This window comes from Geospiza fortis, unplaced genomic scaffold (genome assembly GCF_000277835.1).
Source record: "Geospiza fortis unplaced genomic scaffold, GeoFor_1.0 scaffold254, whole genome shotgun sequence".
Lineage (NCBI taxonomy): Eukaryota > Metazoa > Chordata > Aves > Passeriformes > Thraupidae > Geospiza > Geospiza fortis.
The window spans coordinates 1,157,328-1,176,058 of record NW_005054441.1 but is presented as its reverse complement, the minus strand read 5'-3'; the positions used below and the strand labels follow the sequence as shown (position 1 = coordinate 1,176,058).

The window sequence follows — 18,731 nt, the reverse complement described above, 5'->3', positions numbered from 1 at the left end:
ATAGTAGGATGCACAAGCATTTTGGTTTAGGACCAAAATCATCGAGTATACATACATAATTTTTTCTGGACTTCAGCTATTTATGCCAAGATTTTATTGACTGTTAGAACAGCACAAATCATACACTACTTCTGGTATCAGCTCTGGATATTAGCAGGAGTTTTTTCCTCTTTGCCTGACTTGAGCAGCAGTGCTTTGCTCATACCAATTGCCTGAATATTATTATCAGGGCAACTATCAAAGAAAGCTGGAATCAGACCTTTCCTAAAAGAGATTGTTGTAGTAGCAGTACTAAACCATATCCTGCATTTCCTTCTTACTTAGCAAAGAATGAGAGATGGACAAATAGGGAAGCAGTGGAAAAAGAAAGGAACAGTGATGCCAGAAAGCATTCAAGAGAACAGGGTTCTTCAAAAGTGGCAGCACAGCAATGTGCTGCTGCCATGGCCAGTGTGCTTGGAACCAGTACTGACAGAGTCATGTTTAGGGGGTCACTCGATGGAAGTCTGAACCCCTGCTAAATATTGTGATAAACACCAGCTCCCATTTTAGTTTAGCAGCAAATTTATCTTAAATGGAATAAAGCAAGAGAAAATGACAGGAACTGGGAATGACTACAGCCCACTCCTGTGGAACAGGACAGTGCAGGGCTCAACAATGATGGGACATGTAAGAGAACTTCTCTGTACTACACAGCTTTAACTTGGGAGGACACCCAGAACGCTTCCCAAGCTCTCCTTGTACGCAGAAAGGAAATAATCATAGACGTGATAAATGGATGGTGATGAACTGATGGAAGGAAACCTCTGACAGCCAAGAGCAGCTCTGGGGGGTGGGAGTGGCCTGGCTGCTGTGTCACAGTCACTGTTCCACCGAGCATCTCAAGAGATGGGGAGGGAACAGACTGGCAGGAGAGGCAAGGTTGGATGCTTTAACAGGAAAAATCCCACCTGCATTCAGTGCACACAAGCTCAAACTCAGTGGAAGGCTGCTCGCTGGGCCAAGGCCTATCTGTAGGGTTTAGATATGTCCTGGGCAGCTCCAGGAACATCAGCAGCTCCCACAGGTCCTCCCTGGAGCTGGGCACCAGCTGAGCCACATGCGGAGGCTGAGGGAGCCCTCAGGCTGTGCAGGTCCCATGGCAGGGAGAGGAACAGGAGAAGACAAACGGCGGCAAGCAGAAGGCAAGGTCAGCTGGGATGGAGTGAGACAAGCAGGGAGCATGGACTGGCCTCTCGAGTTTGGAAATGAACTCTGGGGCTGGTAGAGATTCAGGCAAAACAAGGAGACACCGCATTAAACTGCCACAGACCTCATTTCCACACCTGCCCTGCCTACAAAAACACCAGAGCCAAGTCTCTAGTTGTGCACAGCAGATCAAACACCTGCACGGGCATGGTCAGCCTTCCCCGTTTCCTACCCAAGCACACCTGAGGGTTACATCAGTCTGTGACACTCATTTCTATGTGACAGATTTATTGTGGTGCTTGTTTCAAAACTCTTTTCTTCTACTCATCTGTCAAAGCAGTAAATTAAAATTCTCTTAAAGCGGAGCTACAGTTCCTTAAACAGCACTCTGAAAGCTGGACACTTTGTGCAATACTTAGCAAAAAAAAGAACAGAAAATAAAAAACAAAACAAAATTTGAGCAAAACAAAATCAAATTTAATGTTCTTAAATGCAAAAGTAAAAACAAACAAAAAACACAAAAAAGCAAAAGAAAATTAACAGAAACAGAACAACTCAAAGTTTCAAGGCAGTCTGCAGAAAACCTGGGGGATTAATCTTTAAATCTACAAATCAAAGGGGTTTTTGGTTAATATCTAACTTGCAAGTTGTAAGTACTTTTCTGCTGAGTGTTCAGTAAGTAAAGCTAGTTATCAAAACAAAATCCTATTAAAATAGAAAAACTAGCACTCATTAGAAGGGATGCGAGAAATACAATGCTCAAATGTTTATAACTGGTTTTTCTTTACAAAATAGAACTGCCAAAGGAATTCCAACTACAATGATCTTGGAAAATGAGTAAGTATCTTCCTGCATTATAATGTACCAGTAAGTAGTGCACCATGCATTAAGTATTTGGACAGAAGAGATTCAGTCTGGTAAAGTAGCAACATATATTCACACTCGCTTTTTTGGAGTTTCATTTTGACTCTGAAATCTTCCTGGAGTTTCTTTGAAACTCTTTGGTCCATTGCTCTCAAAGTGGGTTTTAAAAGTCTTGTTTCTAAAACCTGTGAATTGGACAGCTTGGCCACTGCTCAGTGTGCAACTTACCTCCTCAATGGTGTTAAAGTTAGGCTGGCATGCTACTACTTACAAGACCTTGACTTTAAAAAGCCTGATCCTCAACTAGACACAGAGTAATGAATATTAATTTATCAAACAATTTACTGTCAACTAAAACATTAGTATTTCTCAACTTTTCTTCCATACTACTGAAACTGAGGGGGAACAAAAGGACAGGGGGATGGGTAGGAAGAACAACATAAACCCAAAGAAAATTAATGAATTCATCCTGATATTTTTCAGAAAATTCCAGTTTTTGCAGACAACATTCAATGAAACAAATGTTAGTCTCATAAGTGAAAGCATGCTTCAATTTTACCACCATCCAGAGGGTCTAGTTAATGCAATCTACTTAAGATTTCAGGGGATTTTTAACATGTTTTAAATGAAATAACTTAAAGGAACTTAAAATTGGTCTAACATTGTGGGATTTCAAACATTTGAACATGTCAGTTGCATCCCAGAATATAAAACCTTTTCACTTCTCATTTAGACTAAGACAAACACTTGTGAAAATTGGCGCAAAATGAGTTTTACACTAACAAAAATGTTTCAACTTCTGTCACTCCATTATCTATTCCATACAAAAAGCACGAGCAAGTTATTTGTGGGACTTGTTGGTTTTGAAGGAAACCTGTAAGATTTTGTCCCCCAGGCGGTAGCCATTAAGACTTGCTATGGCCATTGCAGCTTCTTCATAGTTTGTCATGGTCACAAAACCAAAACCTTTGCACTTGTTGGTGTTGAAATCTCGAATAACTTTCACATTGGTAACCGCACCAAAGGGGCCAAACATCTGCCAGAGGATTCCCTCATCAGCATCTTGACCAAGGTTGTAGATGAAGATACACCAGCCAGAAGATGCGTTTCCTGGAACATTTACACCAGAAAGCCCACTCATGTGATCTACACCCATAGGAGAGAACCTAGCAAATAAAAAGCACAATATTTCATGTTCAATTAAGCAAATTAACTTGAATGGGAAGCAACTGAGAATGAATATTTTATACATGGCACATCAAAACCGCCACATAAATGTTTCCCCATTCAAATTGACAATCAAATTGACAGCTGCCAGAAAAAAAAAAAAGTTAAGTATTCCAACTGCTTTATCAACAAGGAACTATCCTTAGAAATAGGCAAGAAACAGGCAAGGCAAGCTTACATAATCACCTTCCCAGGGGACCTGGCTGGATGCCTGAACTCAGCCAGGCCGCTCTGAGTGTCCAGGGCATTGCTGCAGAACTGCTTGAGTTCAGGGGCACAGGCTGCTGCCTCAGAGGCCCCAGATACTCCCAGGCATCTCCCACTTATTTGACAGAAGGAGATTTTCTTTCACCCCGTGCTCCTTTTCTTGCCTCTAAAAGAACATGTTGGGAAACTCTTTAAGTCAAAGAGTTTCTTTGGATTTGCTCGGGCAGGGGATGAGTGTTCTGGGTTCTTAGGAGTAGAGATTGTATGTATTAATTTCTTCTTTTGTGAAGCAGAACAAAACCTACTCCCTTTCCACCCAAAGGCAGCAGGTGCAGGCAAACACTCACAACATGAGCAGGCTCAGTGCAGCTTTATTATTCCAGTGTGTATGGATGGTTTTAATAATTTTTCCAGGAAAACTCAGATCTGACTTTACTGAACTGGATTTTTTAAATCACCTACCCATTCTTCCTGAATCCTGCCTCCTTCACAATACCTCAGCAGGATTCATGCATAACAAAAAGCAAAAATCTTCTCCTTTTTATGTCTCATTTTGTATTAATTTATTTTCCCTAAAACCCACATTTCTAATTCCCCTTTATTTTATTTCTGGCCTAAACTCCAGAAAATCAAAGCTTCTGAATATTTTAGTGCAATATTAGGGTTGCACAGCTAAGCACTCAAAGGCCAGGAAATGCGAAGGTTAATGTCAAAAACTCACTTTGAACCCTTGTGCTTATTTATTATTTAAAAATATGAGGTCATGTGATCATAGAAATATAATGATACTATACCAGGGGTTCCCAAATTGAGGTGTACCACTGGTGATTTGCAAACCCCTTAAAAGCGGTACACGAGCTGCTCTCTGCCAAGAGCAGGGCGGTGGCAGATCCTGATTCTCTGCTGACCTGGAGGAAACAGGGAAGGGATGTCTGGGCAGTGAATGCTGCAGTAAGCGCCAAATGCTTCCCCTCTGACTCTTTCTTGCCCTGCATCAAGGAGCTGCTGCTGCCTTTCTCGGGGAGGGAGGGCTCGAGGAGTACGGGGAGGGAGGGGAGCAGAGGGATGGCAGTGCACACTCATACACACACACTCACACACACACTGTGCACTCACACACGAGAACCACTCAGTGCCCATCTCCCCCAGGCTCTCTGGTGTTCACAGCTCCCTGCCTTGGACACCTGAGCTCCTGGACTCTCCTGTCCCCAGAGTACATGTCACTCCATCCCTCCCTCGCTGAGGCTCTGCAGCCCTGGGGGCTCCCGGAGCACAGTGGGACAGTGCTGAGCTGCAGTAGCTCACTGACAGCCAGCCCCAAGAAAAAAGAACTTTGGGAAGCCTTGTACTACAGCCAAACTGAAAAAGCAGTTAGAAGTACCACAAGGTGAATGAGACATACCAACCCGTATGATCTGATGAAGAGGTGACACATCTGGTATTTCTTTTGGCTTTGTATAAAAACGTTCCTGTGCTTGCATGCTTGATACACTTACTTGTTCTGACAGACACCTTCAGTTCTGTAGCTTCTTTCCAAGTGAGTAATAATCTGGTAGGATGAATTTATCTTAATATCTGTCAAGTTTCCATCTCAACAGATCACCAGTCCTGAATCCCTTCTCAAACCACTGAGCTCGGAATTGCCTGATGTTGGTTCCAGCAGTCAGTATAGCTCTGCCCCTGCCTGCTCCAAAGGCTCAGGCTCTGCCCAGGAGCCCAGGTAACACCATATCATGATACTGCATATCCCATGCAATCAGTTGTAGAAGAGCAATGGTGTTAAATGCAAGAAAACAAATCTAAATGCTTGTAACAGACAAAATTATTTAAAATACCAAGTACCTCTGCTTTTGGATACACTTATCTTCAAACAGATTGTCCTCCCTTCCCGCTTTGTCTCAAAAAAATGTTACAGGTTTATTAAAATACCCAAACCAAACAAAACAGGGTAAAACCAAAGAAGTTTCTAAAAGATTAGAAAAGTAAACAAAACAAAAACAAAACAAAACAACCTGTAGGAAATATTATTCAGCTAATCTGATGAATGTCTGTTCTCACCCTGCACAAGAGGGACCCCAGATCTCTCACCCAGCTCAGGGTAACAGCCTGCATGAGCAGGGCTGAAGCAGCTGACACACAGCTCTCTGTCCTACTGGGACAGATTTTTGTGGCCACGCCAATTTAAGATGACCTTTAGGAAGATACACTTATTAAGGATCTTTAGAAGAATGCCCTACCATGGCAAACACAAAGGCCAACAGAGATCCAGGATGTTGCAGAGAAAGTGGTTTTAAAATTCCTTTAATACTGTAATTTGAACAATCTCAGTCTTAGCACACTTACAGCTGGTGTCCTCATTTCTGTTGAAATTATATTTACACTGTCTCCTCCACACTGCTTTTTCAAACCTCCCAAAGAGTCTGTAGCCAGTGTTATTTGTGGATGGTTCTTTCAAGCCATGCTAACCTAATACACCAACATCTTGGGGCATTAGGTATCAACAAGAGTGTATTTTCCATAATTCTTTTTTACTTTATAAGCTTCTCGTTTCTATCAATGACCTTTTGCTCCCTCTGCCATTAGACAGACAGCCTTCTTCATTTAACAGATCCTGAGATTAGATTAACTCACTGGAGGATGTAATCTCAGAAATGATACTCCTAAATTAAAGCAGTTTCTTTTCAGGTATATGCAAGTCCTATAAATTCTTTTCATAGAAAGGGGCCCACAAGGATCATCAAATTCAACTTCTGGCCCTGAAGAGGACCCACCCTGTGCCTGTGAGCATTGTCCAAATGCTTCTTGAACTCTGCCAGCCTTGGTGTTGTGACCACTGTGCTGGAAGAGCCTGTTCCAGCGCCCATCGACCCTCTGGGTGAAGAACCTTTCCCTAATATCCAACCTAAACCTCCCCTAACATAGCTTTGTGCTGGTTTTGCTGAACTCTTTTACCTGCACTCTGAGGACAGTTCCATACAGCACCATGGGTGGGATGCCAATAAGCAGGAACATTAGTTTTAATCCCAGCTTGTGTTTCCATTGCACTTGAGCTTGGCAGCTTTTTATTTTTTAATAGTTCTACAAAGAGCAGGAGTTCAGCTACATTGACAATGTCCTTCTGACAAGCAACTTGTTCTGCTGTCTTTGTTACAGACAGAAAAGATCTGCTGTGGCCAACACAAATCTTGTTGAGAACTCAGTGACACAAGCTCTAAGCCTGAAAAAAATCAGGGTGTTGGGTCAAACAACCACGTAAGGAAGAACAGAAGCAACTGGGGTTTCACTCCCATATTCTTCCAGAACTTTGATGAAATGGTTTCTACTCAATACACACAGCTTGCATTCAAATTATAAATTGGTTTAAAAACTGAAAATTTAAACAATTTCACTGGAGTGATAACAAGCAGGTGTACAGGAGCTGTCCAAGCAACCGTATCACTGACAGGGTTAAACAATCTTCTTCCATTTCCCTGTGGATCAAAGAACTATCAGAAATGGCTCCCTTCAGGCATTCAGGGCAGAACTCATGGCTGATACTGGTATAGTTATGCCCATTACAGGATCTGGGAACTGGCTCCAACCCCGAACAAGTCTGAAAGCAGTATCAGCTGAACGGGCAATAATTGAGGTTTGAAAGAACGTTGTTCTGGTATAAAGCTCTGGTGAGCTGCAAAAGCACAGGACTTCCAGGGGTCCTGAGCAGCCTCCTCAAGCTATAGGAGCTAAATCCCTCCATTTCATCACAGTTCAGCACCTGGAGATCTGCTATTTTCCTGAAGTAAACAATCTTACACTCTAAAGAAACCCTCACCCCAGATGTTTTATCTGTCCTCCAGACACAACCTCATGCTGTGGCATCATTCCCTCTGGATGGAAGCAGAGAGTCTGGGTCTTTGAATTAGTCCAGAATCCAGTGGGACACAGCACTAAGACCAGTTCCTGATGTGAGCCACAAACACCACAGGAACTCAAAAGGATTAAAAGAACATTAAACAAAGGGTTGGAGAAATATCTGTAGGAAATGAATAATTACAAATTAGATACTAAAGGTTTAAACCTGGATTTACAGGGATTATGATGAAATGAGATGAAATGTAATCAAAATATCAGGCTACGTATTCAACCTCTGTGGAGCAGAGATCACAACTTTAATTTATACAGACTGTGGGCTCTGTGGAAGCTGCTTATCCATTCATCATGTCTTGTTCACTACCAAAACAAACAAGACTCAGCCCAAACTCCTGAGCTCAACCACAGCATGAGTAACCACAACTCCTTCAGTTCAGCATCCTTCAAGGCAGACAGACTCACTAGAAGAACTTGCAGCTAACACTAAAGAAAAATACAAAGGGTTGTGGGACAGACTTGATGATGTTGGAGGTCTTTTCCAACTTTAATAATTCCATGACCCCATGGTGTAAGCATTGTGCATGTGTGTACAGACGTGCCTGCACGAGTGACTGAGAGAAGGAAGCTTTGCAGTAAGTGCTGCAGCTCTCACAAGTCTGTGACAAGGCAGAGATGAAGAGCTTGTGTCTGCAGGTCAACTGGGGGCTCTTGTGTCCACAGCGTATTCCTGAAAGCACAGCCGTACCTCAACTGCTCTATTCCCACCTCTGCAAGGCTGTGGACCCCAAAATCTTTAGCTCTTTCCCCACCAGCAGATCTGCCACTGGGAGCAGCAGCCGGCCAAGGTGTGCTGCCAAACAAGCACTGGGCACAGGACACAGCTCCCAGGGCAGCAGCAATGGAACAGAGACACAGCATTTTCTTCCTCTTAACCCCCACTGTGACACCCCAAGCCTACAGAAACACTCTGTGTGTCTGCCCCATCCCTGAAAGTGTTCCAGACCAGGTTGCACAGGGCTTGGAACACCCTGGGATAGTGGAAGATGTCCCTGCCCATGGCAGGGGTGGGATGAATTGAGCTTTAAGGTCCCTTCCAACCCAAACCAGTCTGTGATTCTATGAAATGCACACAATTGACATTAATGCTGCTCTAAATGGTACATTAAGAGAATAATGAATAAACTGGTTATTAAATTTAGTTTCACCAGCAACTCTCACTATAAATACATTAATAGTTTTTATTGTTTCTGAGTGATCGTTACAGGATTGAATTAAAAGTATTTGGCCTCTTAATTAGGGATGTGAATATTATTTGCACTCCTTATTCTGATGCATTTTGATCCTGGTATTTTGATTTTAGGGGGAAGAATGATGATGAAAATGTCCAAGTAAATTAAGAACGTTAAGAATGAAAAAGATTTGAGTAGGATCTGGACACACTGAAGCGCTGGTTGAGACAAAGGGCAGGTGTGTTCATTTTTTAATAATTCACCTAAATGCAAACAATGCAGAATTTCATTCCTCGGCGTGGCTTAGGAGGTTTGGTGTGGAGATCTGGGTGACTGCTTCAGGGAAACGAGGAGCTGCCTGAGCTGACTTCCCTGGGCCACAGCTGAAGAGAACTGAGGAACAACTGAGGCTGGCAGGAACCTTTGGAAATCCTCTAATAAACCCCCTGCTCGAAGCAAGGCACCTGGAGCAGGTTGTTCAGGCTCATCCTGTCACTGAAACTCACCAGAAACTGGTCAAATAAAACTCTTTAACACCAAGGTAGTGTTCAGAAGGGCATTCATTACTCATTACAGGCCTGGTTGCACAGGGGATAACTCCACCTTGTGTGCACGTGATCTTCCACAAGTGCGATGCTTATACACAGTCACCATGTCCATATTTTGCTCATTACCATAAAGCTCTCCCCAATTTCCCAGGTTCAGTCCTTGTTTTGGCTGTGGCTGCATCCCTAAGGCAGATGTCTTCCCCTTATCTTCCAACCATCCTTGCTGAGAAAGCAGATCCCACATACCCTGTTTTCTGCTAAAACTTCACAGGCACAGTAGAAATTAGATGAACCCTTTTGGTATCAATTCTCGGCAGGTTTCAGCATCTCCAAGGACAGAAACTTCACTGTCTCCTTGGGCAAACTCTTCAACCGCTCTCAGTATAAAACCACAACTGACTACAAAGTACGAATTTTCGCTGGAGACCCATTACACAGAGCTGTGCTCAAAATGCTGAGCTACAGCACTGTGGACAGGAGACAGCAACACTGGAACAGCAGCACAGCTAAAAGGTGGCTGAGACTTCAGCCCAATTTTACTGAGCTGATTGGATCTCTTATAGTAGAACATTAAAAAAAAAAAAAGAGTAAATTCTCAACAGGGAACCACTACTCTCAGAAACATGTATCATCTCAAAGCCTATTGCTTCTCTGCAAGCCAGTCAATACATTGCATTTTCCAGACCACCCTCTGACCATCAGCTTCCTCCATGAACACCCAAGGCACTTCCAATTCAAGCAATTCATATTCAAAGCAACCAAAGCAATTTTCTATGGCAAAAGCACAGTGTCTTCTATAGCCCTGGGAGCAGATGGGAAGCTGCAACTGCTCAATATTCTCATCAGTAAACTCTTGAGGCCTTGAGGGAAGGCAGAACCCTGCACAGGTTGCAATGCAGGAAGGAATCCCACAGAACCTCCTCATCAGAAATAAGGTTTTCCTCTCTTATTGTAACACCTCCCTGCTGGAACCAACCATTCAGAGCTTTAATTTAGTTGCCAAATTCTATTTGTGTTCAGATATATAAACCACAGAACGGGGATCTGTTGAGACAGGCACCTACCAACACCCACCTGGAACCTGCTGCTGCTGTCCCCTCACTGTAATCCAGTAGTGGAAACAGACACCAGAGTGCAGGTACCTTTAAACACTAATTTCAATATAAATTTTACAAGTAAGATTTTTCTTTAATCATATTTTAATGCAACAGTTTCTTTACATAACACTGAGGACACATAGTGCACTATGTATTCATTCACACACGCTGCAGTGAAGGTATCACTGCCCAGCTGGGGGGGCAGAGCTCCCCACACAACCATGGGAACAGGAGCAAGCCTTAAATGCATTTATTCCTCCTAACCTACCTGAATCTCTGTGCCTGGTGATGCACTGGCCCTCCAAACCGTCTAGCTGGTGAATGACACAGCTGCGACAACAGTGCCACATTTTTGTTCTGGTTAGGGTTGGCTGCAAACTTCACTGTAATGGGCTCGGAGGAACCTGGGGGTTTGTGACCATTGAAATTTGTAATTGCCTCTTCTGCTTCTGACCTTTTGTCAAACCGGATAAATGCGACCCCTCTGGACAAACCTTGTAACCAAACCAATAAAAAAACAAACAAACAAAAAAAAAAAAAAAAAAAAATTGAAGTTCAGGATAAACTCAAAATAACTTTGAAAACAAAACCCAAAAAAGTTCAATATTTCTATGGTCACAGCTTTCAAGGTCTCTACATTTATATTTCTTTGGCAGCTGGAGGATAAAGTACAAAATCAAGAAACCAAAGACAAATTAACGTACTCATTTCAGCTGTAACAACCACAGTGACTAAACACTTAAAAAATATGTGGTAGAATTCCATTATATTCATCATCAACCGACATTTCCATTCACAACAAACTCCTCAACATTTTAAATTAAATAAAAGAATTAACTCCAGATGGTTAAAAACAAACCCAAACCCCTTAGTTTCAATTACTTTATCACTAAAGAGCATCTGCAAACACAGAATATAAACATTTTTTCAAATGTTTTCATTTTTCCATGCTAGAAACACACTCAGGTTCAGAGATGAGGGAACAAATGTCTGACTATAATAAAGGATTTCCACCTTTTTTAATGGAGAGATCAGAATTTCACATATGCTATTTCCAGCTGGCACCTAAGTTATTTTTATTCATTAAAATCAATGAAGAATTACCTCTTGGTAGCTGTACTGAATGCACCAATATCACAGCTGTTAAAAATTTGTGTATTTTTTTCCTAGTCCCAGTCCCTGGATGCTGTTTCCTTCTGACTGAGGTACAAGTTATGCCTTGTGAGCTCTCCTCTCCTCCCCTTGCTTCTTATCTGTGACTTGACCGTAGGCTGAAAACACCGTTTATCACAGTGAAGCTAAAAGGGTACATTTTGTTTAAATGCCATTCCAAAGGAGGTATTGTGGCCAGGACTGTAAATGTAGGACTTCATTAGCTCTGTTTCAGAAAGGGACATATCAGATACTTTGTTTTCTTCACATCCACCCAGGAACATCTTCAAAGCCAGATACAGAAGTTAATCTTATCATAAACCACAAAATCATAAACTGTTGTTAGTAACAGTTGAGGATCATTTTCTGTTTCACAGAAGGAAATGCAACATGTCAAGACCTGGGCCTGAAGCAAACAAGGTGTGATTGCCTTTTGATAAAAAACAACACATGGGCTCACCAGAGTAGAGCTGACAGCCCTGTGTGCTCAGGTACCACTGAGATCAGCCTCCGTGCCAGGGGAAGGGTATGGCCCACCCCGGGAAGGCCCAGGGCAGCAGCCTCACTCAGAACTCAGCAAGGCTATCTTTGAGCTCAGCTTACTGTGACTCCTCCACTTTCATGCTTCTCATCCTAGTGCTTCTCAAAGCATTCGTTTAAAATGTAAATATTTTAGAAAGCATATTTTTAAACAGAATAATTTTCAAAAGCTGGAGTACCATCTCTGTGAGAAGGTACAGCTAAGTATAAATCAAAATGTGTCTTAAGTGGGAGCAGATCAAGATATGAAAGGCAGGCTTAAAGCCAAGGCACAGCTACATTCCTGGTGGGATGGCAAGCCAGGCTTTTCAGGTATTAACTGTGAGATGCAACAGAACCCACTCTTCAGTCAATGAATTATTAAGGCTATGGGAAAGCAGGTGGTGTGTTCTGAGCTGAATTACACAGCATCAGGCCTCAGCACATCCATGAAAACTACAGTATTCTTCTGGAGATTTTATTTGTATGATTTCTGTCATCTCATTTTACAGCTCTGTCAAATCCAGATGTTCTCCAGATCCCACAGATTGTCAGAGAGGGATGACTAGTTATGAGACTTGCATTACTAAGTATGCTGTGCTCCACCAGTCTTTTTCTTGCTTCTCATTACAGCTGCATTCCTAGATAACCAGCTCTAGGGACAGGGCCATGCAGGTATCAGAGTTGGTCAAAACAAATAACACTCTCCAGGCAGGATGGGATTTTCCTCACTCAACCATGTCATGTCAGTCCCCAGATCTCACCAAGGTTTCTCTGAGGCACAGTCACATTTGCAGCACCATCTGACCGAACACCTGCAAGTGGTGCCTGGACCAGGAGGTGGCTCTGATGGGGACACAGCCTTGCAGATCTCAGCCTGCTCTCAGACTGAGCCCACAAGGAGCTGCTGGTGGCCCGCTCCAAACTACAGCAGATTCCTCACAGAGCAAGAAAGCTGCTTCTGAACTGAAGTGCATAAATCCCAGTTATAAACGTTAAATGTGGAATTGCTAGAATTAGATTGTCTTCTATTCCAATACACCAGATGCATAATCAATGAAAAAGTGTATTTGTAAAAGCTCTCTCCAGATTAATACATGACATATGGGCTACCAGTAAAATCACAGAACAGCTGGGTGACCGGATAAGCCAGACAGTTATACTGTCTGAAATAAGAGGGTAAGAACTTAAAACTCTGAAAACACACTGCAACAGAGTCAGAACTGCCATCACAAAGAAAACCTTAACTTTGGTTTCCCCTGAGCCAAGTGCCTAAGTAAGTGACTTCTCCCCTTTCTTTTTTTTTTTTCTTTTTTTTTTCCTTTTTTCTTTTTTAATACACAAAATACATTTAGAACTTTCAGGGCAGTACTAAGTGTAGGAAATTAATTCCCTTCCTTAGCAGTAACCACAGAAGCCTGTAAGACATCTCACATGGTCTAAAATATAAGAAAATTGAGTGAGTTCCAGGCTGGCACCAAAGACAAAACACATTTTTGTTTTGCTTTAAATCTCTAACTATGGCCTGGAATTGACCAGTGGATAAGAGCTGCATGTGTGTAAAGCCAAAGTAAGGGCAGCACTCCAGGCTACACACATGGCCCAGAAATACAGTGCACTGCAGTGCCAGCAAGCATCAGAGCAAGAAAGTAATTTGGCAAATCAGTAGCTGATAAAAATGACAATAATCCTATTTTAATAAGGTCTGAGGTTTGGGTTGTAAGCTGGAAAAGGCAGTGTGAGTCATTCTGTGCTTTAAAAAAATCACTGAACATGGATATCCCGTCAAAATTCTATCACCGGTTGACAGCAGATGTCATGATTAGCTTGTGGCAGTCTAATTTACTGAAGTTTAGGTACTGCCAGTCTCAGAAAACACCAAACACATGCTGTACACTCCAGTTTTCCACAGCCAAGGTCCCAGAACTCACCTGTGGTTTGATCCACAAGCACACGTGAGTTGATGATGCGTCCAAAACGGGAAAACATATCTTCTACATCCTTCTGTGTCATTGAGCGGGGCAGGCCACTGATGTACAAATTAGCATCCTTGATAACTTCAGAACTGGGGCGGGCATAGGAAACCTTTAAAAGAAATAAAAACACATGCTCAGGGTATTAACAGTGAAGATCAATTTATTGTCATGAGCCAATTTAATTAACTCTCCCATTCCCAACACATGCATTTTGACTGGAATTAAAAAAACATGGAACCGAGACAGTAGGGGAAAATCAACCAAACAACAGGAGAAAGGGCATGTCCCTACATAATGCCATTCATTTTGGGCTAACCCAAGAGATAACAACTATATTAGCATTGCTGTAAGGAGACCGCAACAGACCAATACCAATGCTCCCAGCAAACGCTTCTGCCACGCCAAGAATCCCGAGTTCTGACTCAGCCACTGGACCTGCCACAGCTCACATCAGGAACTTGTCCTATCAGTATATCTTCTAAAGCTTCATAAAAATATGGCATGAGTAGGGTGCAGTTTTCTGTCCTAATTTCTACTACTGGAGAAAGCTGCATAAATCACCTAAGCAGGAGTGAATCCTACACATAGAGCACAGGCTGTTGTTTGCACGTGTACTAACAAGATGTACAATAAATATTATGAAGCATCCAAGATATGCATGAGTTAAACACCTGGCAACCATCTATAATGGCCCCTCTACTGCTGTAAAAATGGTGGGAATATAAAGAAAGGAAACCTTCAAATACTAAGTTGTTTTAAAACACTTCACTATTCTCTTCCCAGATTCATGCTTGCTGCAGCTGGGAGCACACAAACTTTACCCTCAGAATAAAGTCTATTACAATGCTGCTTTCACAGCCAACTGAAGAGCTCCTACCTTGATAGTTTTTGACTGAAGTCTGAGGCCATTCAGTGTGTTTATTGCTCTTTCAGCATCTTTTGCAGTTACGTAGTTCACGAAGCCATAGCCTAAGCTGTGTCCTAAAGGAAAGAACATTTTTTTTAAATTCACCCTAACAAAATTATGTTATCACTACTAAATTGAAAGGAAATGCAAACAAGAAGTGAACTTAACATACACAATTCATACAGCAAATATTTCAGTGAGCCAAGGAGGCTTCCCAAGGCTGGCACACATCATGAGTAATTCAGAGGGCTTTTATTTCCACTCTGGACATCCCTCTGCCTTCACAGAGAGCAGGCACTGGACAGAGCACCCTTTAACAGGAAGAAATTTAGGGCTAAAACACCAACTCTGACCAGTCTTGCAAACTTCATGGGTGTGGAACAAAGGCAGTGACTTAACCAAGTTCATCAGTACAGTCTCGTGGACAGAGAGCAGAAAGTGAGAAAATGTCAACGGATGAACTGTCAGGTATGAAATGAAGACCCTTGTGATTTCTTTGGCTATTCCAACCTCCACCCCTGGGGACAAGAAGGAAAAAGAAGTTCCCAATCCTTCATTAATAGAGCTAACAAGCAGCCAGTTTCCCAAACACAGCATCATAGTGAAGAGTGAAAAATTCTCTTTAAAGCAGACAATCCATGTACTGTTACCTTGATTAAGCTTACTCTAAAAGGAATAATTTGATATTAATAATAAAAATCCTCAAAGTATTCAAGAAAAAGGATATTTATTTGGATACTTAGGTGTTTTGCTTCTACCTCCAATCTCCAAAATTGCTACTATCAATTAGAACATTACATACTATTAAGATCATTTTGGGTTGCAATTTCCTACAAGTTCTTATCAGCATAGGCCTAAAAATAACTAAAATGCTTTCAAGACTGTCTCAGAATAAAAAAGCTGCAATTCAACCCAAAACACACCTCTTTTAGCCAGCTTCCCCTTGTCTCTGTCAGATCTGTGGGATTTTCTAAAGAAAATTGCAGGCATGCATAGGAAAATGTGCTATTTTCCTCTAACAATATGCTACGTTGAAGTTATTAAGTTCTATTGTAAGGCTTAAGGACAGTAGAAGTCAAAGCTAATTGTTATGGTAAAGGATTCTGTGGTGAAATAGCCCTTTTTAATCACACTGCTTGGCTCTGAAACGGTCTTAGCTGACAAGGAAGTTTCCTTACACTTTTCTGACATTTCAGAACGCCAAATACAGACCCGGGTGTCCAGTGATGATATCGTGGCACAAATGTCAGAGGAAATGAAGAAAAAGGCTGCAAGAGAACTGTAGATTAACTTCAGATACAGAAACAAGGATGCCCAGTCTGCTGAGACATCGAGATTGCAAGTGTAGAATCCACAGGGGAATGGAAGGAAGGCCCAAATAACCCTCAGTGTTTTCATGCCAACAGACTGACTGCAGAGCTGCACCAGCTCCTGGCACGGCCTCTGCCTTTGGCTGCTTCCTTGTGAAACCTAACCCAGCAGTAACTCAGCTGAACCCACACAATGTCAGAGCCTGCTGTCTAATACACCCTTTTTATAAACACTCACAGGTAATTTCTGCCGTCTGCTAAAACTCTTAGAGAAGCCAGATCCCCTGTGTTCAAGCCTCACACAGAAACAACATCGTGCTCCCTTAGAGACCTGGTGTTAAAGCAGCTCCAAATCAGCCTCTCGTGACACCAGACACACAACACAACTAACAGCAAACTGCTCTGTGCCAGCCAAGTAGGATTTAACTCCATCCTCTGGAGACCTACAGACAACAGCTGCAAAATTCTGATCAATGTTTCTAACATGTACCCACAGCATAGCTGTTGTGATTCCTTTATAGCATTCCTTTTGTTTATTATGGTCAGTCATTGACATCAAATACAGTTAGTTCCCACCCACTTACCTAATGAGATTATTTACCGCTGATCCAGAAAATGAGTAATTGAACAATTAGAAAAATGTTGTGCACCTGGACCCTACCTTATTTCTCCAGACTAAGAAAACAAAAGTAAGCTTAAGAGGGAAAAGATACCAGCTGGACAGTTGGCAATGACTTTTGCAAGGATGGGAAGGATCCAACATCTGTCACAGGTCCTGTCCTGCTCTGAAGGCTCAGAGCAATAGCTGCTTTATGGATATTTTCAGTCTGTCCCAAAAGCCACATAAGCATGAATATTCCAGCAAACTAATGAACAGAACCAGGTCCTAATAAAAATTATGGAAATGGGCCCTTAAAGACCAGGGAAACATACCCCAAACAAGACTAATCCCTATAAGTGTGACCCACAGTGAGCCCTGGAGGACTCTCACTGCCTGGATGGATGCTGCACTGGGGAGGACTGGGGGACTATTTTCCTGACAGGTGAAGAAGAGAATGATTCCACTCATAAATTTCTTATGTTGTCTTCAGTACACTGAGTATCCTTCCCTTGCAACAAGTTCCCAGAGAACACAGCAGGCATAGAATTGCAGATCACAGCATGGTCTGGGTTTGAAAGGACCTTAGAGGCCATTTCATTCCATCCTGTGCCACAGACAGGGACACCTTCCACTATTGCAGGTTACTCCAAGCCCTGTCCAGCCTGGCCTTGGGCACTGCCAGGGATCCAGGGGCAGCCCCAGCTGCTCTGGGCACCCTGTGCCAGGGCCTGCCCACCCTGCCAGGGAACAATTCCTGCCCAAGATCCCATCCAGCCCTGCCCTCTGGCAGTGGGAGCCATTCCCTGGCTCCTGTCCCTCCAGGCCTTGGCCCCAGTCCCTCTGCAGCTCTCCTGGAGCCCCTTCAGGCCCTGCAAGGGGCTCTGAGCTCTGCCTGGAGCCTTCTCTTGTCCAGGTGAGCAGGCCCAGCTGTGCCAGGCTGGCTCCAGAGCAGAGGGGCTCCAGCCCTTGCAGCATCTCCGTGGCTCCTCTGGCCTGGCTCCAGAAGCTCCACGTCCTCCTGACGCTGGGGGCCTCAGAGCTGGAGGCAGCTCTGCAGCTGGGGTCTAATCAGAGCAGAGCAGAGGGACAGAATCCCCCCCCCTCCCCTGCTTCCCACACTCCTTTGTTTCCTTCCAAAGCATCACACAAGTTATGTGTTTATGCATGGTTTGAGATCAGTGACAAGGAATTTGAAGTTACTTATATACGGGATAAAACCAGACCTGAGTTGCAACACCCATGGACACCCAGGAGTAAAATGCACCTCGTGACCTGAGCCCAGTCCCCAAAATCAGAAACTGTGCCCTAACACACACACAAGCCCACATTAAAAGCAGTCTGCCAGGCACTCTGAAAGCACATTCTACAACATCCAGCCAATGCTTTCCTTTTACAAACTCAGGTGTACATATTCTGTCCCTAAAGTGCCATCACACAGCAACTGCATCATTTTTTACTGTTTTTGTCTGGCCTTCTTTACTGTTTCTGTCAGAGCAAAATTCTGCATCTTTTTCACTTCCAGTTTTATACAGGTTCCTCAGTGACTATTCCTTATCCAACAATTTGAATGTCCTGGGAAGTGAGGGGGCAGGGACGTAATGCGGTTTACCCAAACAAACACTGACTAAAAAAAGAAGGCTCTGAAAGTGGCAGGATCACAGAGGTTCATTCTCATATTCCCTCTAGGCATTTGACAGTAAGTTTGTACTGAACCCCAATATTACAGTCCTATTAGCTTTTACCTGACAATAGGTAAGAAACTATCACTTACCTGTATTTCTCTACAATAATCTAGAATGCAGACCATCCCTTTTCATCTGTACTTACCACCTCTAAACTACAGTACTATAACATGACCTTATAGTCCTTAAGTGCTAGAAAAACCCAAACCATGCAAAACTGAGTACATATGTTAACTTATCTTGCTCTAAAATAGCCAATAGCATCAGCCTCAGCCATCTCTGCCCACTCAGTGCCCAGTGCTCATCTCTACACAGGCTGGGCCAACACACAGCAATCCTGTCACTGCAGGAGACATGTCCACCTCACAGATGCCT

The 18,731-nt window shown here is 42.9% G+C and overlaps 1 protein-coding gene across 1 annotated transcript in view; it reads right to left on the bottom strand.

Moving 5' to 3' along the window:
• Positions 1-1,643: 1,643 nt before the first annotated feature.
• ELAVL1 (ELAV like RNA binding protein 1) overlaps positions 1,644-18,731 on the bottom strand; it is a 30,019-nt gene continuing 12,931 nt past the window's right edge. Inside the window, exons 2-5 of the mRNA XM_005427310.2 lie at positions 14,734-14,837; positions 13,812-13,965; positions 10,478-10,703; positions 1,644-3,218 (exon numbers count right to left, since the gene is read on the bottom strand). Of these exons, the coding sequence (XP_005427367.1) occupies positions 2,894-3,218; positions 10,478-10,703; positions 13,812-13,965; positions 14,734-14,837 (809 nt within the window). The 3' untranslated portion in view covers positions 1,644-2,893. The remainder of the gene's footprint in view (positions 3,219-10,477; positions 10,704-13,811; positions 13,966-14,733; positions 14,838-18,731) is intronic.